The sequence below is a fragment of the Falco rusticolus genome, chromosome 12 (assembly GCF_015220075.1).
Source record: "Falco rusticolus isolate bFalRus1 chromosome 12, bFalRus1.pri, whole genome shotgun sequence".
In the NCBI taxonomy this organism is placed as follows: Eukaryota; Metazoa; Chordata; class Aves; order Falconiformes; family Falconidae; genus Falco; species Falco rusticolus.
Genome location: NC_051198.1, coordinates 28,575,218 through 28,600,584, shown reverse-complemented (window position 1 = coordinate 28,600,584; position 25,367 = coordinate 28,575,218). Strand labels below are relative to the sequence as shown.

General features: G+C 48.9%; 1 protein-coding gene across 1 annotated transcript in view; it reads right to left on the bottom strand.

Annotated features, from left to right (window-relative positions):
* Positions 1-1,956: 1,956 nt before the first annotated feature.
* Positions 1,957-25,367, bottom strand: part of GALNT14 (polypeptide N-acetylgalactosaminyltransferase 14) — a 99,174-nt gene continuing 75,763 nt past the window's right edge. The window contains exons 7-15 of the mRNA XM_037405944.1: positions 23,574-23,661; positions 22,808-22,892; positions 21,340-21,443; positions 16,741-16,867; positions 13,992-14,084; positions 12,314-12,397; positions 10,987-11,131; positions 3,617-3,736; positions 1,957-3,042 (exon numbers count right to left, since the gene is read on the bottom strand). Of these exons, the coding sequence (XP_037261841.1) occupies positions 2,884-3,042; positions 3,617-3,736; positions 10,987-11,131; positions 12,314-12,397; positions 13,992-14,084; positions 16,741-16,867; positions 21,340-21,443; positions 22,808-22,892; positions 23,574-23,661 (1,005 nt within the window). The 3' untranslated portion in view covers positions 1,957-2,883. The remainder of the gene's footprint in view (positions 3,043-3,616; positions 3,737-10,986; positions 11,132-12,313; positions 12,398-13,991; positions 14,085-16,740; positions 16,868-21,339; positions 21,444-22,807; positions 22,893-23,573; positions 23,662-25,367) is intronic.

Below are 25,367 nucleotides of genomic sequence, written 5' to 3'. Positions count from 1 at the left end.
GCAGGGATGCTAAGTAGAAGATTTGCTAAATGCCATACTGGGGCTAGCGCTGGAGACTGCCAGGCCATTGCCTGCTTACGTAAAGCTTCCCAGGAGTCAGGCTGATACTCTCTTGCTTCTCCAAAAACATTGCAGATCCACAGGGCTAATCTTATTTCTTGGACTGTGAAATAAGCTGCAGTTTAAGGCTTACAGCCGATGGATACATGAGACACAATCACCAGTTCGCTGAGTGGCTGCTGCTCCCCAGGTCTGTTGGGTACTCGGTGGCTTTTGGGCCTGCAAGAGACCTAGCTAAGGATGCTACTCACTGGTGGGGCACACCGCGCTTGATGTCACCTGCCCCACTGCCTGCCTTCCACTGCCCCCAAACAAGTTCACAGTGATCACCTTCGCGGGTGTTTTGGAATAGGAGGGGTTTGGTATAGCGTTTGGGTTTCACAAAGGCAGAGACCTGAAAAGCTGCTCAGACGACTTCTTAGTGGAATACATCCCTGCAGATCCCGCGGGTCTGTGTGCTCAAGCACACCCAGGTGTAGTGAGGTAGCTGTTTCTGCTAAGGCAAAGTAGAGCGTTACCTGTTTAGAGAGCTTTGGTTGTCAGCAGAACAGGTATTTTTGGCTGTGGTGGAAAATCATGAAGCTAGATAGGTCTGAGATCTGGCTCAGAGTGTACCTGCCAGGTGACGGACTTAAAAACTGATGCCAAGTTGTTTGTCTCTGAATTTTCAGAATCGAAGTGCCAGCAGCTAGGCAGTCCCGGGCTGTAGGCACAATGCAGATGTGAATACATTAAGTTTCAAGCTCTTGGGAGCTGCTTTCCCTTGCAAGCACTAGACAGGGAATTACTACCACTTGCCTGTCATCACCGGTGTGAAAAGTAGCTGTGATATTTCCCCAATTCAATGAAATAGAAGGAGCCCAAGGTCATTACCCTTCTCTGTGAAATGGGTCCATTCCATTTTAAGTGCTTCCCTTTGTTTCCTGGGCAAAGCTGTGACATGGAAACAATGCCATCTCCCACCACAAAATGACAGCTTGCTCCAGCCCTGTCATAACAGAAGCCCCTGAGGTCTGCACCAAGGGAGCCTGATGAAGTTAGTAATCACTGCAGCACAGGGAAAGCATTTATAACCTGCAACCTTTTGTAAGTTACACTGTTCTGCCTCTAAGCCAGGGAGATTTACGCATACAACTTTCTTCCAGCAGTGAGGGAAGAGAAACTGAGGCAGTAAAATCCTGAAAGCCAGCAATTTATTCAAGAAGGGATGCTGAGAGCACTTGAAGGCTCAAAGCTTATGCTATTTTACTTATAGTTTGCAGCCCAGGAAACAAAGGATAGGATTTTCATTAAACCCTACCATTCAGAGAAACACAAACTATGGTTTTTTTCAAATCACATTGACGGTCCTGTGAAAGTTCTTTTCCAGAGCTGTTACTGCACAAGAGCTGTGCGCACAGCTCCTGGTGATTCACTGCCTGTTACCTGTTGCTGCAGTGGGAGCTGCTTTGAAAGACAGGCTGGAAAGGACCTTCCGGTCTTCCATTTCTAAGATCCCTTCTGAGATCTTCTGTCCTATTCCCCTTTGGCCGCCACTTCATTCCCACATAGTGATACCACCTGACATGACCTCTGGTTAATGACTTGTCTCCAAAAGCTGAAGAAATCATTTCTGCTAAGTCTGCCTATGCTAAATTACTTTGGGAGAAAGGTGCTTTGTGACCCAGGGTTGCCAGCTCATAGGTGTGACTGGGGGAATCCCAAACCTTTTCTCTGGTACTTCACATCTTGAGCTACAAGACACCTGGGGAGCAGACCCAGGTAATATCCCTTTTCCTTTCTCAGAGCAGTTTCTAGTTTCAATTACCTCTGTTCCTTCCACAGTAGCACTTCATGGGAGTCCCCTCTTCCGTAGCGGGGAATTGGGAAACAGAAATATGACACAATTACCTTCAATTACCAAAAATATTACTTTTATGGAAGAAAAGTGAAAATTTGACTTAGTCCAGATCTGAAGCAGTGAGAGACACATAGTGAGATTATAGGGGAGTTTTCAGTGACCGAGGCTCACCCATGGCCTTCAGGGAGGAGAAATAATCATGTTACTGACTTTCCTCCCAGTTTCACAGCAGTTTATATCCTTTAATCTCACACCCCAAATCCTTTCTTTGTTTGGGCTTTGGACATTCAACAGCCCCCATGTGCAGTCAGCATAGAGCAGGGTTACCCCATTACTGGCCGGTTTGATCCTGGCCACAGCCATAAATGACTGCCCTGCCCCCATATACAGAACTTGTACGTGGACCAGATAGAAATTCGAATGTGCAACATGGCTCCACCCATCCTGTCTGCAGCAAAGTCATCCACAGCAATTGAAAGTGCAAAGATAATTCAGTGTTTTCCACTTGATCCCAGGCGATGTTTCTTAGCATCCCTTGGCACATCCCTCCTTGCACACCCACCTCACCCCCCAAAAGCTATTGAGATGTTTGTTTTTCCAAGTCCAAGTCTCCTTTTGGTCTCCAAGGTTCTTCTTCCTCTGTTTCCAGAGAGATTAATCAATACTGAGCACAATGAAGTTCTGTAGGGCCCACTGCAGGAGCACCGGTATCCCTCTAAAACATTTCAAGTTTGGTTTTTTTGCCATCCCTTCTCTTTGAATGTATTACCACCAACAGGCCAACCCCACCTGCATGTTTTGCAGACAACATCCGTTGTTCAACCCGGAGCACCATGTCCTTATTTATATTTGAATGATTCTTCTCCTGTCCCATAGTACTCAAGGACCACCAATGGTTTTGCATTTGAGCTCCATCAGGTGCACCTTGGCTGCATGTAGCAATGTCTCAGTGCCCATCCCTACTGCATAAGTCCTCCAGCAGGTCAAGACATCACCATGTCCCAGCGTTGACTCATGGCTGTGCTCTCACAAGGGTTGATGACAAGCTCTTTGGTACTCTCATTCGTGTCCCCAATCGTCTCGGTGTCCAAACAGAAGCGTGAAGCTATGTGTTCAATGTGTGACCCAACTTTACCCCATCGCTGAGGAGAGATACACACGAGAGGAGAAACAGGGGTGAAAAAACTTCCTCCTTATTAGGCTTTTACTACACTGTTCCAGCATCAAGAGGACAGTCATCACTAAGCCTTTGTGGCCTGATGCTGGGAAGTACAAGGTCCCCAAACCCACACCGAGCAGAGCACATGCTGAGCATTTCTCCCATCAGAAGCACACTCATTCAAGCTTCGCCTTTGCCTGGCTTCAGGGAGATAATATATTACTAACAGCTTTTTCCCCAGGTCACTGGTTCAAATGCCAGCTTGATGATTAACTGCAGAGAAACGTTAGCATCTGCTGGCTGACTGGCAGCGCGTGTAAACTAAATTGCCAGTTCTGGTTTGACTTCTGCAGATAAGTATCCAGATCACCAACCGCACTAATAGACATCCTTATCAACACACTCATTTAAGAGGCAAAGGGCTGAACAGGCCAGAGTCTGTACTCCCAGATAGACCGTGCTTCCCGGGTGAAGGCAGAGCACATTTGATGTGCAGTAATACTATGCTGAGGAAAAGAGAACTTCAAAGAAAACAGGGGATCAATGACAGGGCTCACCTGCTTGTTGTCACTTTCTTTGCAAGGTGACAGCAGCACCTGGGAACCGGGGAAGAGGGTGTACACAGACAAGCACAGCTGCTGCTGGCGGACCTGGTGGTTGTACGTGTATGTCCATTCCTGCAAAGAAGAAGAAAAAGTAAGGAGGTGAGAGATCAGGCTTGATTCTTGGTATTCTTCTACCTGGAAAACAAACACTTTGGCTTGGATCCTGTCACCTCTGAACCCAAGCACAAACCTCATTGACTTCAAAAGGCACCAGGACACGTCTCTAGGATGTTTCAAGCCTCCCCCAAACAGCAGCTGTTATTGGGGTGCTCCATGTACCAAAGAAAATGTCTACAAATGCTGCTGGAAGAAAATGGTTCATGAGGCAAAGGATTTCATAGCCAGAACTGGGCTGTGGCCAGGGAACAAGGGGATGCAAAAACAGCAAAAGAGAGGCAGAAATACTATTAACTGCACAATGTGCAATCCTCTTTTTCCAAGGAAGAGCAGCAGAAAAGCTTTGCAGCTGGTAGTAGGAGACAGGAGGTGATATATAGCAAATATCTGCAACTCCTGGGGTTCTGTTCCAAACATCACAAAAATCAGGGGTAAAGCTCTGCTTTAAATCAAAGGAGCAGAACCAAACTCCAAATGTTTGCTGTACTGGTTTGCTATGACCACTGCTACTTCTGCTCCCCTGGGATGTCTTGGAGCTTTTTTCCTCATGCTGCTTTTCATGTTCACCTGCTCTTTATCAGCTCCTCAGCCCAAGAAATAACCCTGGGAGGAACAGAGACTTTTTGTCCTGTGTAAAACTTACCATACAACAGGGGCTCTCTGGGATTATCCTTTTTCACCCATGGATGTTTTACGTGGAGAAAAAATGAAGTAGCTGATAGTATGGCCAGCATTTCCAAATGTGCTAGACAAAGCATCATGTATGTACAGATACACTGCTTAGCCCAGGAGTATTTCACAGAAGTTTACTCCAATGTTTATTCCCATTGAACATTTTCTATCATCCACCTGTGTTCATATTACCCAAAAGCACCTCCCAAGGATCTGAGATTGCCCAGGCAAGGGATGTCTCCCTGCTATTTATGGGTGTACACAAGCAGATAAGAGCTGCTTTGGCTTACAGGAAACCACAAACCATGCCTTTATGTAACCCTGGAGAGTGTCTTCTGGAACAGGTTTATTGCTTATAACTTTGTGCTGGCATTAACTTTAAAATTAGAAAGAGCAGGGCTGGAAGGGGTTTCTGAGGGCTTCTAGCCAGGGTGCAAAGCAGGATCAACTCCCGCTGTGTAAACGGCTTTGAGACAGCAGCCAGGTGAGCAGCAGCAGGAGCAAATGGAAAGCAGGTTGCCGAGCTGTGGCAGGGCAGGTGAGCAGGTCCGGATGACAAGCAGCAGGCTGGCTTCACTAGCAGAGGGCAACCACCATACTGGAGAGAGCAAGGCCAGGGAGCAAGAGGGTTTCTGCAACAGGCTTTGACAGGATACACGCTATGGGAACTGGGAAAGCTGCCGTGAAAGAAAAGGTGCAGAGGGAAAGCAAAACAGTGAAAGCTCAGATGCGGAGGAGTCAAGTGAGCAGGGGTGTTGAGAATGGAGGGGAAGGCAGTGCTCAAACATATGGTAGTTAGGCTGGATCTGGATAAATGAAGGGTAAAAGGGGCTCCTGGGAGACTGCAACCCTTTCTGAGTGCCGGGGGGGAAGTGAAGAATGACTGCTCTAATCTCAGCGCTGGGACGCCTGCAGCTCCCCTGACTTTGAATGGTGGAGGCTTTGGGTTGCATTAGCATGAGTTATTAGAGCAGGGAAATGCTTCTACCTCTTTGGTATTTGTCACCGTCAGCACCTCTAACTCTTGTCCCCGACTTCAAAACAGACAGCTACAGGCATTTAATTCCTGGGAATAAAAAACCTACTCCATTCAGGTTCTTAGCCACCTGGAAGGGAAACACACTTTTGCACAGCAGACCCAGATCCACAAGGACTTCACGCTGTGATCATCACACCTTGAGCTTCTTAGCCTACTAGTCCCCACCAGCTAATGGAAATCAAACCTGGTTTTCTGAACAGCCTGCTCACAGGCTTCTCAGAGAGAGCTTCCCCGGATATCGGCACATAACAAGCATTCATTTTCAAAGCTCCAGTCTGCACCCAAAGGGCCTTCTGGCAACTACTTCTTCGTCAGATGGAACAAAGTTTACCTGATCCTGCAGTGAACACATTCCAGACACCCCAACCATGCACGCTGTCAGCTGCTGTGTAAACCACCAGCCTGGGAAATCAGGTGCCAAATTAGTCCTGCATCTGTGAGAACCAAACCCTGCGGGGCAAGCTCCAACATCTGTTCTTGGCGCCCACGCCGCTACAAGCTGCTTTGAAAACCTGCTTTATATTTTTAACCAGTTGTTTGTCATTTTAGCTCAGGACAGGGCTGGAGCTGCACCCATGAGGCTCCTCAGCAGCAGCAAGTTAATCCTGTAACTTGTGTATACATTGAATGCCCCAGCTAACTCAGGCCATGGGACTTTGTGAGGGTTTTTTTTGGTTTGAACTCTTAAACTCCTTGCTGCACCGAGACACCCCATGGAGGACTGCTCCTCCCAGAGATTCTCCGGGCTTTTTTTCCAGGCCAGACCCTGTTCCAGCCTTCCCAATATTCACGTCCTTTCAAGGCAGGACCATCCCCTCATTCAGCAAGACGCCATGGGATAGAGAGGGTGGTGGTAACCACCTCTCCTAAGCTGTTGTTCATCATAAGCAGTGAGACCTTCAGAGCTGGATATACGCATCGGTCCGACAGCTGATACCCTCCGCTCTTGCCCGCAGGCTGCCCTGCTGCTGTCTTTATCTAGACTGACAAATTTTCACACGGCTCTTCTATTTTGGCAGAATGGCTTTTTATGAAAGCCAGTCCTGTTGAAAATGTTTTATCCACTTCTAATCATGTCTTGTCTCTTTTCAGCCCTAGATGAAAGCCAGAGAAAATGATGCAGAAAATGAAGAAATTCTGGGCGGGGGAGGGGATGTCACTTGAACACAACAGAATCCATTAAAAGCTTTGAGTTAAAATAAAGGCAAACGGCCATGCAAATTTTTATCTTACCCCATCTCTTCCCTTATTTGTATCAGTTGGCATGAAAATTCCTGCTTTTTTTTTCCCATGAGAAACTACTTGTATCTTCTAAACCCTGGTGCGCTGAGCCCTCAGGCAGCCAGCACAGCAGGAACCACAGCAGAGCTTCACACCCCAGAGGCTGTGGTGGATGGGGCAGCCCAGGGCAAGTGAAGAGAGCCCTCCGAGGAGCTAAGGTGGCTTCGGGGATGCAGACTGGCCTCAAGAGATGCCAGCGGTGTCTAGAGCTGACCCTGGCAGCAAGGAAAAGCAGACGTACAAGATGAAACTGAGGTCAAGATTTCCTGCCTTTTCAGACAAAGATGAAGTGGTGGTGGAGCAAGGAGGAAAAGGGTGGACTGGGAGAGCCAAGCTACCGGCTGGACACTAAAGCCAGCAATCCCCTTCCTCTGAAGCCTCAGATAACACTAACCCCATCTCAGGCCTGTGACTGTTTTTCAAGGCTTTAGCATCATTTGAGCAGGCACCTGTCACTGTTACTCAGCATCATTGTGAATTGAGGAAATTATTTTAAAATGTGACCTTCGGCTTGGCATAGCCTGGCTGGCAGAAGGAGAAAGGAGCCCCTCAGCCTAGCAGGGAGCAGCCCCATGGGAGCCCAGTGGTACATGACAGAGCTGTGTGTGCTCTGCTGCCGAGCAAGAGGTCAGCCATACCCTAAACCCGGAGCAGCAGCTAGAGAAAAATACTTCTGAAGAAGCCAGGAACAACCTCAGCCCTCAATTATCTTTCTAAAATCACAGGGAAGGGTTTCCCAAGGCACACAACTGCATGGGTCACCTAAGGGCACCAAAGTGCTTCACTCATCAAAAGGCCCTGGGATGCAAACAGCACTTACAGGCACCTCAGGAGAGGGAAAGCAAAGGAGACAAGGTGCTCGTGGCAGCCCAGGTGCGGCGGTGACACCGCTGCCAGCCAGCCCCTCCGCTCTACCCAGCTCCCGCAGTGCCAGCTGGCTTACAGCTGCGGCAAGATGCGCCCACGGAGCAGAAGTACAAAGACCTTTGTGGGCAGAAAGGTCAGAAGATAATTTTGCTGGTTGAGATATCTCAGGAGGGACGCTGTCAGGTTAGTATGGATAGATGCTAAATGTTCTCCCAAGAAAGTGCCAAGTCTAGTCACGCACAGAGGTCTTCGAGCCAACTGGGGTGAGCTTCAGTGCCACATCAGGCAGATTATCACTGCATTTCCTTCACAGTAAGATCAAGGACATACAACCCAGATGCAATGGCAGCCACTCAGCTCCAAGGCCCAGATATTTTGGGGTGCAAGCCCGGGAAACAGATGCAGCAAACTACCCACTGTTTCCTCGCTTGTCAGCTACTGCTTACATGTGTGTGAGTATCCAGGTCAAAGTGTCTTCTGCTTTTTTATCTGAAGGATGTCAGTTTTCCTGAAACTGCTAATGATTTAAAGAAATCCCAGAGTCAGATACCTATTCCAAAGATCTACGGACTAGTATCAACTGACACTTAGTTTGAAAAAAAAGCCAACCGAACAACCCAACTATTCACGTCTTCACCAGATAGACCAGGAAAAAATTATCAATTGTTTTCCCTCAGATGTGCTTCTCTTGTGAAAAACTAAATCCATCGGTTTATTTAGCAAATGAGACGCGACAAAACATAGAGCACCAAGGCTCTGGTGGGCAGGAGCGCAGGCAGAGCCCGTTGTGGCCTGGGGATGGGCAGCACTGCACAAAGGTCTCTGCCAGTCACTAACTCCAGAGCAGGTCCCTCTGAGAGCCACCTCGGGAGAAAAAGCCTGCCCTGATTGCTACCAGAACTTCTGGAAATGACCACGTGGGTCCCAGGGACGAGAGGACAGAGCTCTCCTACACGAAGGCAAGGGGTCTTCTTGTGCCTCAGTGCCCCTTTTAGTACTGCAGGAGTAACTCCAGGCACATCAGGGCAGGTTTGGGAGATTTCGTAGGGGTGTAAACCTGATTTCACCACTGACTACTCTTCTGAATCTACCCAGACTATGGATGTGGGCCAGAGGGCTCACAACACCCTTCCTCTGCACTACAGATAGAAAAAACTAAAATAAAGAGCAACTGATTGCCATCTGACAGCTTCTGTTCCTCTCTCCTCAAGCCCTGGTGCTGTATAACAGCCCAGATCTTCTCACACCCAGTCCAGGACTTCATGCATGTCATGTTGGTAAGGGGCTTGGGGAGCCTAGTGGGAGACAGCTATGGAAGGGCAATCAAGCAACCAAATTAATGCTACTAACACTGATAATAAAAGGATCTGGATAGCCAGGATATTTCCATAGTACTTGCTGAATGCCAGGAAAGCACAGCTTTGAATTAGCTAAGCCTATTTTTCAAAAAATGAAGCTTAGGTAAACAAGATGTGACCTCAGTATGTTAAAAGTGAAGGTTATTGCTCTACTCTGGTATACCACACATGAAGCCAAGTAGCATTCAGGACTGCTGCATATCTATCCTACACAGCCTGGTGACTATAACGCCAGCGTCATCCACAAGGTCAGGTGGTCTTGTAACAATTGTTTAATGAAAATACAAGTTTCTATTAAAAATAAAATTTAAATGTCCTGCTTTTAGCTGAAATATTCTCTATGGGTACAACTAACAGAGAACTATCCTAGAAAGACAAAGATAAAAGGAAAAGTTGTTCTCTATTCCTGCCTGTGTAACGAGTGTAGCTATTCAGCAATCTGTTTGTAGTGTATTTTTCTGTTCCCTTGCAGAGTTAGTCCTGGGTGTGCACAAGAAATGGAGTTGCCATCCAGTGGGAAGTGTTGACCTATTACAACTGCTGCAGAATCAGAATGGGAAGGTGAAAAGTTTGTGGCTTGAAAAATTCCAAAAAATTTACTGCACAGAAATGTCAAAACAAAATGTGTTTGATGGGAATGAAACAACCCAACTTGTAGGCATGACATTTCTCATTTTAAAGTATCACATCACATTGATATTTCAGAAAGACCAAAGCCATTTCATTTGGAAATGCTAGCTTGTAGCAACATTTTCCATTCTGATTTTCCAAATTTTTTTTAAAAACATCCAATTCATTGAAAGTTGCAACTGCCACTAAAACTTTTTTTTTTCTTCAGCAGAGTGCAAAACATGATGACCTGCTCTCATCAGCTCACTTCTCTTGCTGTTTGTTCATAGCAGTGGAAGAAAGAAAAAGAACTCTAAAATGTGGAAACTAGTTAAACTGTAAGAACTGTAGCTATGCAGTATCTGCAGTTATTTTCACTATATTTTCTGAACTGACTAACATTCAAGTAGTCACTGTTGACTTTACTGCACTGTGAAGCAGATATTACCTTCCTAACTAAAGACAGTCATGCAACTGCATGCAAAAGAGATACACATAATGACATGCTTCATTTGCACATACAAATTAGGGACATTTTCAGCAGCATCTCCAGGCTGGGCCTTTTATATGCATAGCTACCTGGTTTGAATGCATAACCATCAGGGTTAAGGATGTACAGTCAAGTGGAAGCAAATACACTGTTGCCTATTAAACTGTTTCAAGACACTCCTGAAGGTGTGTGTGATTGTTATCCTCCCTGTTTTATAGATGGGAACAGTGAGAGAACTTACTGACATGCCCAAAATCACAAAGAGAGCCTGAAGCAAAGGCAGGTTTTGAAGCTGCGTCTTCAGGCTCTTGCTCCACCAACTCCGCTGCAAGGCACATGTGCCTGCTGTTGGCTCTAACATTTCCTAGAATATGCTTTTGAGAACACAGATTCATATAGCTTTTTCTCATCTCAGTGAGAATGAAAAAAACCTAGATCATCCTCATTAAATTCTCACAAGTTTAATGGGCAATCTAATATTGAGAGAATGCAGACTATGAAGTTATAAATACCATTGCAATTCAGTGCATTTTGAAAGAAATAAGGCTGAAAGATGAGAGGAAATTATAGTTCTCTTTGTCTTTCTCTGATCTCTGCAGATGAACGGCGCGTGGCGTTCCTGAGCAGCAGCAAGCGCTCGGTGCAGGCAAGCTCACAGTTAACCAGCGCACCCCATACTGGGGCTCCTGCACCAGTTCCTGCTGCTGCCCAGGGCCCCCACCGAGGCAAGGAGGGTTTACCAGGGTTTAACTACATGCTACCTGAGGAAAGGGGCTGGCAGAATGGGTAATCCTCCCAAGAGAGCTTTAGCACATGTAAGAAACCATCTTGAATTTGCCCCAGAGCCTTCTCTCCAGCCAGCATCATAAGGATTTGCAACACATGTTACCTGTGCCGTTGCTGCCGTGCCTTTGCTGCTGATACAAGGATTTAAGCTCAGGATGGGGAACTCTTGGGCCTCAGACTTGTGTGACTCCAGACAGCTCTGCCTTTGCCTGATCATCCCAGTCTGATAGAGCGATTCCTCGGGAATCCTGTGGAAAAAGCATGAAAACAACATCCCTACTCCCCCAGGCACATGTAGTACTCGCAGGGAGGCTCAGTGGGGTAGGAACAGTGCAGTCACACCATTTCACCTTCAGAAAATGAGAATGGCAAGGTCTATTACAACACTGAACCACTCAGTACTGAGCGGTACATGGACAGGGACGCAGCAGAAGCAGCACTCAGAGATGGATGGATGGCCTTTATAAGAGGAAAAAATAAATAACAGTGCACAAGGCAAACAGAGAAGCAAGTAATAGACTGTGAGCAGGCTGAAGGTCAGCCTTCAGCTTACAAGAGTGGGGAACTTTATAACAAACCACCACAGAGCACTGGCATTCCCTGTGAATGCTGCTGCTGTGCAATGCCACACATGGCAAAAAAGCAAGAAAACAGCTATAAATCATTTTCACACTGTGATTCTGTACTCAGTCATTGCACCAGCAGGTCCCTGGAGGTATCTCCAGAACTTTTGCACCCTTTCTCAGTATGGCTCCTGATAGTGACTGGGAGAATGGATGCAATGGCTTCTGGAGTAATTTTGATAACTAAAAGGGATCCATGCAAAAGCAACTCTGGAAGTGCCTATTAAACAAAGCATAAGGCTAGGAGTCAGGCAGAGCCACCTGAATACAGGTCATAAACTCCTAAAGTGGATGGTTTCACAACAGACAAGCCTTGAGTATCACAGAACAGTGTGAAAGGACTGGAAGTTAGGTGCTTGTTTTGTAAGCAAAAATCATTAAGTAATGAAACAACCCACCAAAGGCTACGGTGGATTTTCCACTTTGGGATACTTTTGTAAGGAAAACTGGCTATTCCCCGGTGCCACCTGTCCCACAGCATGGGCAGGAAGATGCCTGAGGAAGCCCCAGGAGAAATACCTGGTGCTTTGCCCCTCACCAGCCCTGCAGCAAAAAGCCACGGAGTCTACAAGACTGCTTAGAGAAAGCAGGATCACAAATGAGCCATGTCACACCGTGAGCGAGCTGTCTTTACAGCCAGCACGGAGTTCACTGTGCCCTTCTGTGAAGCCCAGGGGAGGGGGTGCCTGTGTCTCTGGGGCAGGGGGAGGTGTGAGGACTGGAGGTGCAGAGGACAGCTCTGTGGGGCAGGAGGGATGGGGCACCCCGCTGGCCTGCTACAGACAGGTGGAGATCACACATCCGTACCGAAGTTCGGGATAAACGTTTTCCAGGTACCACTTGAAGCTGCGGCATTTCAACCTCTTCCGTAGCTCCACTCTGCTCTGGACACTGTGGGAAGCAGATATCACAGAGATACAATGGAAATTATGAAGGTGAGACCCAGCGCACCAAAAAGGGGAGGCTTAGAGAAACCCAACAGATATGCAGGGACAGCAAACACAAGAGCACCAGCATCTCTGTTTTCTGCTCTCTCCTGCCTGAGCTCGGGCAGTCATTTTGATCCCTGCCTCTTTGGAGGTCTCGCTGGGTAAAACGGCACAATATTGCCATTTTAACAAGGAGCCTGGAGTCTGGTGCATGAAAATGTTCATGGAAAACTCCAGCAATTTAAAAATTATTAGTAAAAAAATGTATGCTATCTACTACATGCAATAAGCACTAATTTCATATACTAATGTACTAGGAAATTAATATATGCTATTATAAGTTACTCTAAGTTTACAGGACTACAGAAGGCCTTGATTTCCAAGAGCACCTAAGCGTGCCCTTAAGCCAGCAGAAGTTAACCACACAGTGAAACATTTCTTTCTTCCATTAACCAGGGCAAAACTTCTGCTGAGGTGTCATGCTGTGCAGTGGTATTTTCCAAACTCCAGCTCCTCCCTGGGCCAGCCTCTACCCATGGAGCTGCTATGAGCCGGCATTTACCGAGCAGTGGGAAGCCTCCAGTACCTTCCCTTCTTCGCACAGGCTCTCTCCTCTACACCATCACGGATTTAGCAGCACAGAGCTACAGTTCATTCGGTGCTGACGGATGGGAAGAGGGTATGAATTGAGTGGAAATGGGCTAGACACCAGGACTTTGATTTATTTATCCTGGAGATTGAAGAGTAGCCACAAGGAATTTGGGTTTGGATTTGGAACCCCCTGTGATCCAAAGGAAACTTTCTGAGGGAAGGAAGATCATACAAAAATGAGAAATTAACGCAAGTATTTACAGTCCTCCTGACAGGGAGGTGTTTCTGACTGTTCACAGAACGAAGAGCAAACTCCCTGCATACAAAGCGCTTGCTTCTTTCCAATAAAGCCCTAGTGGGCCCAAAATTTGATGATTTCCCGCCCCTCAGCTGTCGGTGAGACCTCTGGACTCTCTGCCAAACCCTGCTCTGGAACCAGAAGTACTTGTACCCAATGCCAAGGGCAGGACGTAGGCACAGGGGGTTGCTCCCCCACCTCGATTTGGTTCACTCACTGGGATAAACTAGCACAGCATATAAACTAGCTGTTTATATGTTTCATTGCTGTGCTCATAGCATCTGCCTACCATTAGCATTTAATTGAGCGTTACTACAGAAACAACGCAGGTGGGTTTCTGTTGCAGGGCGACGTCACCGTGAACACCCACTGCAGGCAGGGCGCAGGCAGGGTGCAGGCAGGGCGCAGGGAAGGTGCAGGCAGGGCACAGAGAGAGTGCAGGGAGAGTGCAGGCAGGGCGCAGGGAAGGTGCAGGCAGGGCGCAGGGAAGGTGCAGGCAGGGCGCAGGGAAGGTGCAGGCAGGGCGCAGGCAGGGCACAGGCAGGGCGCATACAGGGCTCAGGCAGGGCACAGGCACGGCACAGACTGGGTGCAGGGAAAGCACAGGCAAGGCACAGGCAGGGTGCAGGGAAGGTGCAGGCAGGGCGCAGGCAGCACAGACACTTACTTTCCATAAGGTCTCCCCTGGGCTGCGGGACGAGCCGCATAGTAGTATTGCTTGAATTCATCCATCCACACCTCCGCGGTGCGCTTGGTGTTCCTGAAGGAGGCAACAAAAGACAGGTGAAACCAAGGAAGCCTTCAAGGTGACATTTACTAAAATTCATCAGCTGATCCATCCTGCTCTTCTCCCATCCTCAACTTGGCCAACCCAAACCACCTTTGAACCAGGCCACCTCTCACTGCTAGGAAAGGTACTACTCCTCCCCATTACTCCAGGGACCAAACACAACAGGCCAAAGCTTGGGTGAAAAATGCACCATTTCAGACTCAGCTGGATGCTTTGCACCCACCAGACTCAGAACTGAAGCTTCTCTTAAGCATCATCTCCCAGGCAGGCACGACCAGGGTTCTGTTTAGTGGCTGGCACATTGAGAAGCGGTGCAAAATTTACCAATGACTGAAGGCAAACATTTCCTTTGTGTCAATCCTGTATGGATTCACCTGCTTTGCACTCCTGTATTTCACCAAGACAAATCTCAGCATTCAAAACTTAAGAGAAACCCCTCTGGACACAGTGCTGTAGCATAAATGTCAGTCTTCCACACCCATCTGCGGAAGGTTTGTGATCCTCAGGAAATCTGTTGACTTCAGAGGGCTCTAACTCTCCTTGCAAATTGCTTTCTTGCTGGCTCCACGCCTACCTGCCTATCCCTGCCCGGGTCAGCGGAATCCTCCAAGCTCCTGCCCCAGCGCAGGCCGGTGCCTCCAAGCTATTGCTACCACACCACTAAGCTGCAGGTGCCACAGGGCAGGCTCTGCATCCAGCCAAGTCCCACGTGGCCAGAAAAAGAGACAGTCTGCATGTGAAGCCAGCACAGCAGCGGAGCCTGAGCTGTCTCTCACACCAAAGCAGAGGCTGTGTGGAAAAAGTATCAGTATCTGGCAGAAAGGTAGAGATATTTTTTGCTAACATCTGTGTTTAAACAGAGGTACCACATAGCATCAGGTTGCCAGAAAGCTGTTTCTCCTCTCAGTCTATATACTATAACACTAAGTTTAAGGCTGCTAGATATCATAAGGTTAATAAAAGCCCAGCTCCTAATGCTTACAGGTATGTTTCTCCAGATCGCTTTTCAGTCCCTTGCTGATCCACGGTGCTTCTTCCTCTCTAAGGCCATTGCAGTAGTCTAAGTGCTCTTGCTGAAGAGATGCCCAAGTCACAGCGCCTACGTCTGTACCTAACCTTCCCCAAAGCGCAGGGTTTTCTTCTCTGGCTTCCTCTCACTTGGGTTTGTAAGAAACATGGGAATAAATGCCAAGGCTTGCACCTAGGCGTAGATTCAGACATCCTCGAAGCCCCCAGAGGCTGTGCCTGAGGTGCTGTACCCATTCAAGCTCCCCTTGCTCCTCCTGCAGGTGATGCAACGCAGACACTACCTTTTCACCCAGGTTTGCACCGACTGTGACAGTGGAGATATTGCCCCATCCCAGCCTCTTCTGTAGCAGTCTTATTTCACCACTAAAAGCAAAAGCCCTCCTCTGGACTCTCAGATTTGAGCCTCCTCCTTGATGCCAGCAATGTCCTGTGCCCCTCACGGCTGTCTTTTTGAAGCAAGGTGACAAAGTCCCCATCCTGCCCCATACACTGCGTGGCTGGAAATCACATGGTAAGTGTAACTGAGAGGTGTCATTTGCACACCCCCAGTCTGTTGTAATCACATGGTAAGTGTAACTGAGAGGTGTCATTTGCACACCCCCAGTCTGTTGTCTCATTCAAAGTGTGGGGAAGCTGCAGAGAGCCTGTGTCAATGGTAACCCTGCTGCAGCGGGCTGGCTCTTCCCAAATACTGTTGGCTCCTAACAACACTGGGAAACCCACACCAAAAGGAATGTGTAAACATGACATACCAAAAGGTGTGTAAACATGCACAAATGCAGTTCAGCTGAGAAACAACCCTGCATTAAGTGCCCCTGGTGTTTTTCCCTGTCATCTACTTAATGGACAACCTTCAGCCTCATGCTCTATAAAAGGAGGAAATGCTTCCTGACTTCACCAGTTGCTCCCACCACCTTTCCCATGCTAATTCCCACCTCTACCTCCTTCCTTGCCTGCTGTTTCCAGGACTTTAGCTCTTTTCAGTTAGCTGTTTCAGTGCCAGATTCAGTTCTACGTTCCTGTGCATGAAGACAGGTCCCCTTCGGTTGGGATACCCTGGCAGTTCCTTCCATGTCCCCACCAGCAAGGTGCAGCCCACTGCTACCTCTGCTTGAGAGGCAGCACCAGCGTCTGGAGGCGAAGCCACCCACTCTGGCACCCTGCTCGGCTCCCCTCTCGGAGGGGCATCAGGAACCAAATTTTCTGGTTCAGCTGAGCCACGCTTAGCCCTCAGCTAAGGTCACTGGGTACTGACAGACATTGCTGGCAGCCTGATTTCAGGTCATTGTAAATGTGTTCTGATGACCTTAGGGTCTAAATTATTTGCTGTTATGGTAGCTAGCGCTATCCTTCCCTTCGTTTCTGTGCTCATGAAAGGTACCATATAAGTGTCCTATTTCTGTCATATTCTCGGCACTGTAGAAACCCTGAGAGAGTCGTACCGACTTGTGTTTTCTTCGGCTCAGGAGATTCCTGCCCAGGGATATTTTAAAGTTTTCCAGACAGACTTTCCTCCCTGTCTTCTCTGCTCCCCGCTCCCAACCAGGCAGCACCTTACCCTGTTTCACAAAAAACAAAGCAAGCACAAAACACTTACTTAATATAGGTATTGGCATTTCCCTCTGGAAAGATGTACGGATGTTTCTTCCGGAAGACATGTCCAACACGGCTGCAGGGGATGATTTCCAGGCTCCCTCCACACATCCACACACGGAAAGAGATTTCTACAAGAGAAGCAGCTTCAGGATTTTGTCTTTCTGTCCTACAGCAGGCTGGATCCTGGCGTTACCTCTCACTTTATCCTCCACCACATTAAACTGGAGTAAATTGATTACCAGAGGGGCTTTCCTAGGCACAACTGCCTTAAAAGTGCTTTTCAAAGCTGCTTGTGATCTGTTTGAAGTCAGTGCACTTGATACCTACCTGTAGTGCAGCAGGCGCTATCACAATGGCAAGAGCGAGGCAGTAAGTAGGTCCCTTTTCATGCAGCCCTGCTTACATCGCAGAATCATCTTGCCAGTTTTGTGTTCCCCTAATTACTTCTGCACTGCCTCTTTCAGAGTCACGTCCCTCCAAAGGGCTGTCAAGTTCACCAGGAGAGGCCACGAATTCTGTTTATTAATGACTACAACAGTCATTGTCTTTATGAATCCATCATTAATTCTGCAAAGTGAACAGCGAGCTGTGTGCATCCATCACCTGTTCCAAAATGGACAGGACCTTATCCTGCCCAGCACATACTCTGGGCCATGAGTGCCAACATGGTCCAACAAGGCAGACACCTTCACACAAGCAAAAGTCAGTGGTGGGAGGGATTATCCCCCAAATCTGCATAAACTGTCAATACGGGAAATGTCTCCCAGCTGCCCCAAGCCACTCTGGCTGGCCCACGAGGCCCTTCTCAAGGAAGACGAGCCTGTGGCACAATTGATACCAGAAGTTATGGGGCTCTTGGCAGGGAGCTGGATGAAATCCTAACTGGCGAGGTAGGATGGGTGAGCGGAACGGCTGATCTAATGGGTCCATCTGGTCCTAACGCTTGTGAAGCTATGAATTTGCAGCTATATTGTCAGACAGTCATGCTTAAACAGAACCAGCATGGAAAAAAAATTAAAAAGAAAAGGCTTCTGCAGTTCTTTGCATCCTATTTTATCATCCGTTGACAGTATAGAGCTATACGTAGCATGTATCTCCTCCAAAATGACAAATTCCTTTTCACTCCCCACACACACATTCAGCTACAGAAGTCAGACAGGAGGACACCTATCGTCTTTGCCAGCTTGTGCTCCCTGCAGTCCCCTCGCATATGCCAGCACAAGGATGACTTGTCCCCAGCTCAGATGCTGGCAAGAGGAGCGTCTGTGGCGGGGAGGCCATTTGGGCAGTGCGGACAGGACTCCCCCTCCTCCAAGGGTAGGCACTGCCAGCCCGCAAAGCTGCCAGCCCTCCAAAAACAACTCACAGCTTCAGGGAGCAAAGGAGAATTGGCTCCCGGACCTCCAAAGCCTCCTCAGCACCCATGGCTGAGCTAGGAGGTGCACATTGCTGCAGAGGTCAGAGCCAGGTTCGTGTTGCTCCCGTCCCTGCTCCCAGCACGCCCGCCTGCTCCTGAGCTGTTGGAAACAGGGCTGGCACAGCCGCAAAGCGCTCCTGCCTCGATGCCCCCGTCCAAAATGCAAGGCTTGAGCCCATCCCCAACAGCTGGCCCTGGCAGCAGGGGCCAGCAAGGGCTGGGGTGGGAAAGCGCAGCAGGGAGGAGTATTTCTTTCCAGAAATCCCCTCCCTTTTCCTTCACTGCTGTGTTTACAGCCAGAAGCTGCAAGAGCAGCTGGAGCCTCACCATTTTCCCCAGCGCTGGGTATTAACAGACCAATAACATGTGCCCTTGTGCCGTGTCCTGGTGCTATATCCGGAGACACCTTAATCACAGCTGCAGGGAAATGAGATTACAGCAGGATGCGGCCGCCCTAAGCTGCTATGCTCAGTTCCCCTCACACATGGCTGTTGCTCTTCTTTGCCTGTGTGTCACAGCACCGGCCACCCCGCCAGCTCTGCTGTGTGAATCAGAAGGGTGCCCGAAAAAAGGGGACAACCAGCCGAGCAGCTGTGAACCATGGCATGGCTGCTGCGTAGTGCGTCCCCCTCCTCTGGCCCTTCTGCTCAGCCTGGAAGAGCAGCTCCCTGAAGTGCTGCAAGGGGAAGACCTGCACCATTCAGTCCTCGCCTGCTCTTAATTTAAAGTCTAATGAAGAGGTGGGCTGAGGTGACCTCTGTGCACTGCAGACTGGAATGAGAACACAGTGCCAGGGAGGCAGAAGACAGTGAGGAGTCTAAGCTCTCCGCTTCAGACATGTTGCACCCTGCAGCCCCTGCTCCAGTCCCAGCAGAAGCAATAAAAGCACAGGTTTCAGCAGGCAGGGATGACCCATGGAGGCATCCATGGCAGCTGGTGAACAAGGTCTCCAGACAAGCAGCCAAGAGCTAAATGCCTCGAGAGCAGGTAAACCGAGGCACCAGCAAAGGCATGGCACAGGGCCAGCTCAGAGGAGCCAGGGGAGCAGGAACCGACAGCGTGCTTCACCTGACCCTCGAGAGAAGTCTCCAGTGGATGTGGCCCCTTCGAGGGACTCCCAGGAGGGATGTAAGCAGTACACATAGAGGCGCACCGGGCTTGGCCTTAGCTTGGCAAAATACCTTTAGCGCTTCTTGCTGGCCTGCAAGTCCTTCTGCCATTACTCAGCAATCCACCTACAGGGGATTAAGCCAATTTAAGAAGTAGAACACCTACAATGTCCTCCTAAATCCAAACGCGCTTGCTTTTGTTTGCCTGAAGTCTCCAGCCCACTCTAGCTGCCCAGTCAACAACATTAAAGGCAGCAGTGATGCTCCTCAGGACCAGAGTCCTGCATCCTGCCAGGACTAAGCTACCAGAAAAAGCACGGTTCACTGCAAGTGCCCCAAATGAGCAGCCACTCAGTCAGCTCCTGCTCTCTGTCACCTGCCCAGAACTGACCGAGGCCAGCAGGGTCACAGCTGCCCTTGCCTGGGTGCAAAGGAGAGGTGGGACACACTGCCCTGCAGGAGATGCAGCTTTGAGCTGGGCACACTTCTGCTCTCAGGGTGATGGGCAAGACAGGATCCACTCTGTTGCTGTGCAGACCTGCACTTTTTTGTGGCAGTATTAACCTGCCCAGCTTCCCTTCTCACACTGATGCCCTGAGGCAGTGTTACACCCTGCAGCACTGTCAGCCCATGGTCGGTTGGGACCAGCCTCCCAGGGCACACACCAGCCAGGGAAACATCGTGTGCATAAGGAGCACAAGGCCTGCCACTACAGGGCATCGGACAAGCTGCTGGGATGGAGCTTCCCTGCAGGGCAGGCTGCCCCATCGCTGCTCATCTCCCACGAGCAGCTCGGGCTGTCTGCTGTCAGACTTGAATGATGAGCAGAGACAGGACAGTGGGTCAGGCACGATGTGGCAGTCCCTCTCCTCCCCTCTAGTTCCGTTCTTGAATGCTTTGTTTGTGCCATCGATCCAGCAGGGGAGGTGGGAGGACTCCTGCTCCTTTCCCAGGCTTCCTCAGAGCTACCCCACTCACAGGAGCAGATGCTTTGGGTCAGTCTGGTGGCAAGACACCCACCCACAGAGAGACAGAACAAAGGAGTGAGATCCTACTGCATAACGAGATATAAATAAATGAAATATGCTAGATGAAAAAAGGCATGTGAAGGAAACAACAGTGCCAGGCAGCGGATGGGTTACTGCAAGGCAGCAGCATCTGTTCCCTTGGATGACTGACAGCATCGCTGTATGTGTTAAGACACAAGATCCTCCCTTCCTTGCTAGCCATACTCCCCAGAGGTGTGAGCTATTAAAGCCAGGTTCTGATCTGTCTCCCTGATATCGAGTGCCTCCCCCTTCCTCCACGGATACAGTCCGTTGCTCTGATCTGCGGCATTGCTACGGCTTCAAAGGGAGAACAGCCCAGCCTGATCCAGCTCTGCTTGACATGGGGGATAAGGGACAGGCTGCTACCTCTTTCATGTGCCCTCTCAAGTTTGCATGCAGGAGATTTCTTAATGCCTACCTTGCCCCATGATTATGGCCAGAGGTGACTGAATTTAGGTCAGCTTTTAACCTTTTTTTCCCATGCAGGAAAAATAAGTGTCGAAGAGCCTGGCAGCCCTCAGCCCTCCAGCAATACAGGAAAGGACAAGCAGCCGTGTTACCTTGCCACCTGCTCGCAGCATGCCAATGGAGCTACTGTTTCAGGCACTCTGCAAATTCCGGGAGGCACTGATGCCTCAGTTCATAGCTTTGAAATGCTGTCATCAGACAAGGGACTTTGCTTTATTAATGGGGAAATGAGATCGGGAAGGAGTAGGAGGGTGCATGCGGTGCTTTCTTATCTGCTGGTAACACCAAAGCCAAAAACTCAGTGGTTTAGGGTATTTACCTATATAAAAATCAAAGTAGCATGGAAGGTAGGGAGTCCCAAGCACAAACAATTGCTCACTTCTCATCATTTATGGTTGCTGGATGCCTTACTCACCTGAGACCACAACCTGCGAACGTAAGTGAGGAAACTGTGCAGAGCATTCAAAGCGAAGTCCAAAATGACCTTGTATCCATCAAGCATGATTCAGGAAGAGAAGCCAACACAGCAAGGCACAGGAGGAAGAAAAGTGACTCACCAAAGTTCTCCCCACCCCAGATGTCCATGGCACTGTCGTACTTCCCCAGGTGGTTGAACCAGGCTTTGTCGATCACAAACAGCCCCCCAGCAATGATGGGAGTCCTGCGGAATGGGTGAGGGAAGAGAGGACACACTCTCAAACACTGCTGCAGCACCTGGATGCACAAAAGCAGCTCTTCCCTTTCCCATCATCAGGACATCACCTACACATCTCCTTCTCACCAAACCAGGACAACACACCTCAAAAAGCATCTGAGCCTTCCTTTCAGCTGTCTTGGTATTTTCTGTCAATCATAAATTGCCTGGCACTTAACAACTGGCTAATGCACCCATCAGCACAACTCCTACAAGCCCAAAGTTCACAGCCCTGATTGTAGGCTTCAGCATCAAAAATGCACTTAGCACTCAGGGGGGGTGGGGGTGTTATTCACTCAGACGGGCTTTTTGCCTGGAGCCAGCCTATTAAGTGCACCATTCCACTGTGGAAGGGAAGGCAGAGCCAATTCAGAAGGGGTTTTTAAAAGCCATCACTAACTGTGTGATCTTTATTTCAAAACAAGAGTTATTTTTCATTCTTTGTATTAGCTAAGAAAATGGCACAGAGAAGGTCCATGGAGGAGGGGAGAGCAGACCCAGGAGATGTCTCCTCGAGCTATTTTGCTGGCACAAGTCCCATCTCCAATTGCAGTGTGGATAACCTGGCGTAGGCTTGGGAGAAGCCGGGATGACTGCTGTGCCCAGGCTAACCTCCACAGTGCCCTCCGTGGCAGGATGACCAGGAACACAAGGTGAGCCTTTGGGAAGCCAGTGAGCTCGTTAACAGAAGCCTCATCAGGAGCAGCAGTGCTTTGCTCCCTGCAAGCCCCAGCTCTTGGTCTCCTCCGTGCCGCACACCCTCGCGCTGGGGATGCAGGCACCCACGCCAGGCTTGCTGCCAGGAGAGATTTTCAGCAGAATGAAGGACTCCCTCCATCCCACGGCAGGAGGACAGATGGCATCTCTCCCGTTGAGTTTTGCTTGCTCTCATGCACATCCTGAATTTCTGAGGAGCCTCCAGCAAGGTCCAGAAAAGCAGCACTGACCTGGAAAGGCTGGTCTAGACACCGTGATTTTATCAAGCGGGCTGAGGACACAGCCCTATTCTAAAGTGAGAGCTGAGAGAAGCCAGGAGCCTAGAGCACTGGGCTTTTTCCCTAACCATATTCAGCCTCCTTAGCACCACCAAAACACAAATAACCATAAATACACCCTTTTACCTTTGCAGCACCTTCAAGCTTCAGTGTTGGGAGGTGAAGCTGTACTGCCAAACCCAAGCTAGCCAGGAGCTCGCTATAGGTATTCAAAGTTCGGAGCTGTCCTGGAAGGAGTGTCACACTGCTACAGTGCATGGTGACACACAAGAGGTCACATGAGATACCTGTCCTGCCCCACGTTCCTCAGGTGCCTCCCTTCCCCTCATGACTTACTTAATGGGTTCGGTGGGATCGAGTCGTTTGGCTTTCTGCTCTGGGGAAAGCTGCTCCCATTTGAAATGCAGACTCCAGTCAAAACCTAAAACCAAAGTAGAGAAGTACCATAGGGAAATCAGAAATGGGCATGGATTAGGAGGCAATGCAGGCTACAGAAGCCATGTTTGATCGAGTATTTTCCCCACTTTCAAAAGACTTAAGCCATGGATATGCAGCTCTTGGGAGAAGAGTCCAATGCCTAATGTATTTTACCACTGCATATGAACAAGAAACAACACGCTGCATTACAACTGCAAAGCCAAGCACTCCAAAGGCAGGAAAAGTCAGAATTAAAGCTGCTGCTGAAACCTCGCTTTGTCCCCTTGTGCACACAGACACATGCTCTGATGGATATTGTATGCTACAAATAGCATAGGCATACTAATAAGCGCTACAGTCGCATTCTCCATTTGTTGCCTAGACATCCCCAATCTCCCCTTGACAGCAGCCTGGCTTTCAGTGCTGCCAAGGGTGGCTTCAATATGACCCTTCTTTCGTGCCTGACTGCCTTATCCACTGTAGCAAACACCATTCCTCACACCATGCTTACCTGTCCTTAAAATAGCCTGAAAACAGCCAGCGGGGAGCACTGAACAGTGCTAATGTGCCTTTTGCAAGACAGCAGGAGCCAGTGGGGTGGTGCAGAGCCGCCAGCATCTCAGGCCAGTACCTATTCACACTGCAGGATGGATGCCCATGGGGCATGCTCACAGCTTGGACTTACCTCCTCTGAGGTCCGAGGAAGCCGCCACATAGGCAAAAGTGTCCAAGTTGATGATGTCAATAACGGGGCTGACTACTCGGGTGGGATCCTGGAAAGCAGAAGCGAAACGAGCCATGACTTCAGATCACACCACTCTAACTGGTCAAGGGATGCTCTAAACTCCTGGAGACGGTAGGTGGCTGGAAACGTTGGTGTCATTCAGGTTTGTCAGGGATAAGTGCCCATCACAGCCTCCCCAGCCATCGCACCTCTTCGACAAAGGAATTAACGGCAGCAGCACCAAGCAGCCAAGGTATTGCTGGGAACCAGCGAGAAAGACTGGGAAGGCAGGCACTGCGTCTCTTGGGAAAGAGGACTGTGGGCTGCTGGGCCATTGAGCTAGCATCTCTTGCTGGCTTTGGCTTCGCCCCCCGTCCCTCCCTTGGCAGTCTCTCCCTCCACAGGCTGTGCCTGTACTCGGCACCCAACACAGCTGGATGTAAAGCCCGGTCTGCTTTCTGAAAACTCACTAATGTATTTCCCCTTCACCTCCCTTAAGTACTTTTTACTGGATTTCAGAACTCAGGCGACAAACAGGCAGTTGAAACGGCAGAGGAAAAACACAGAGAGTCAAGAAGCTGAATTTTTTTAAATGTATAAACTATGGGGATACAGTTAAGAGTGTTGCCAAATGTGTGAAAGGGTTAAAAAAAGAGAAGACCTGAATTATTTTAAATAGTTGGTGGTGATTTCATTAACAACTTGTTATGAGCAAAGAGATTATACAAACAGTTATGAACAAAAATATCTACAGGAGGAAGAGACTCTGACAGCTTTGACTGGTCTCTTATCTCCCTTTTTCTTTTCAAAAATCCCAAACTCCAATTATAGCTCAAACCTCAAGCTTTTACCCTTGCCAGATCAAATTATTTTTCACAGCCATGCAGAAGGGAGTATCGGAGCACACTCTGGCTTGCTCTCTCACTAGGAAAAGACTTTGCTTTAGAAATTCAACCTAACAAAGATGTATTCAAATGCAGCTGTAGAAAGAAGCAACCAAAGGCCATGAGCTGGGAGCTGGACAAGAGCTCAGGTTTTCCAAATGAGCATGACAAATACTTGCTGTTTCCATAAGAGCATCAAGTCAGGAGTCTTAACATGCCTTTCTGCAAGTCAAACATCCCACTGCAAGGGCAAGGTCTGCTGCACCTAGGTACCACGTGGGGAAACACAGTCATGTCCCAGCGCAATGAGCCTTTCAAACCCATCGCAGCTACTGCACCGTGCCCCACAAGCTGCCCCAGCTCAGCACACCCCAGCATCCTTTAGCTGCCTGAGGGCAGGGGAAAGGTTGTAAGGCTGAACGCTGCAGGGAAAGCATCTGCATCTAGTCATTTAAAACTTGCCCCTCAAGCATCTTACTGGTGAGCACCTCTAACTAGCCGAGACTCATCCCCAATTTCAATTCCACTCCTACTCACTGCACCACTCAACTTTGTGCAAGAAAATGCCCTTTATATCTTGGCTGAGTGCATTACTGCAAAACGCTAGCCTTCAACAGTGCAACCTTCTCCCTGCTTCACCTTCCCTTCCATGTCCTGGGAACATTTATATTTACTCAGCTTTCATGAAGGTCTCTCTGACCCTCAAAAGAAAAGCACAGCATGCTCAAGAGCACAGCGCTGTTGCTATGATTTATTTTGGGTTGAGCACCAGATCTTATTATAGGCAGCTTCACCTTTCTGGTTTTTTGATACCCTCCCATGCCAGGGTATGTTAATATTAACAACACCCAAACCTTCAATCCTCTTTCAC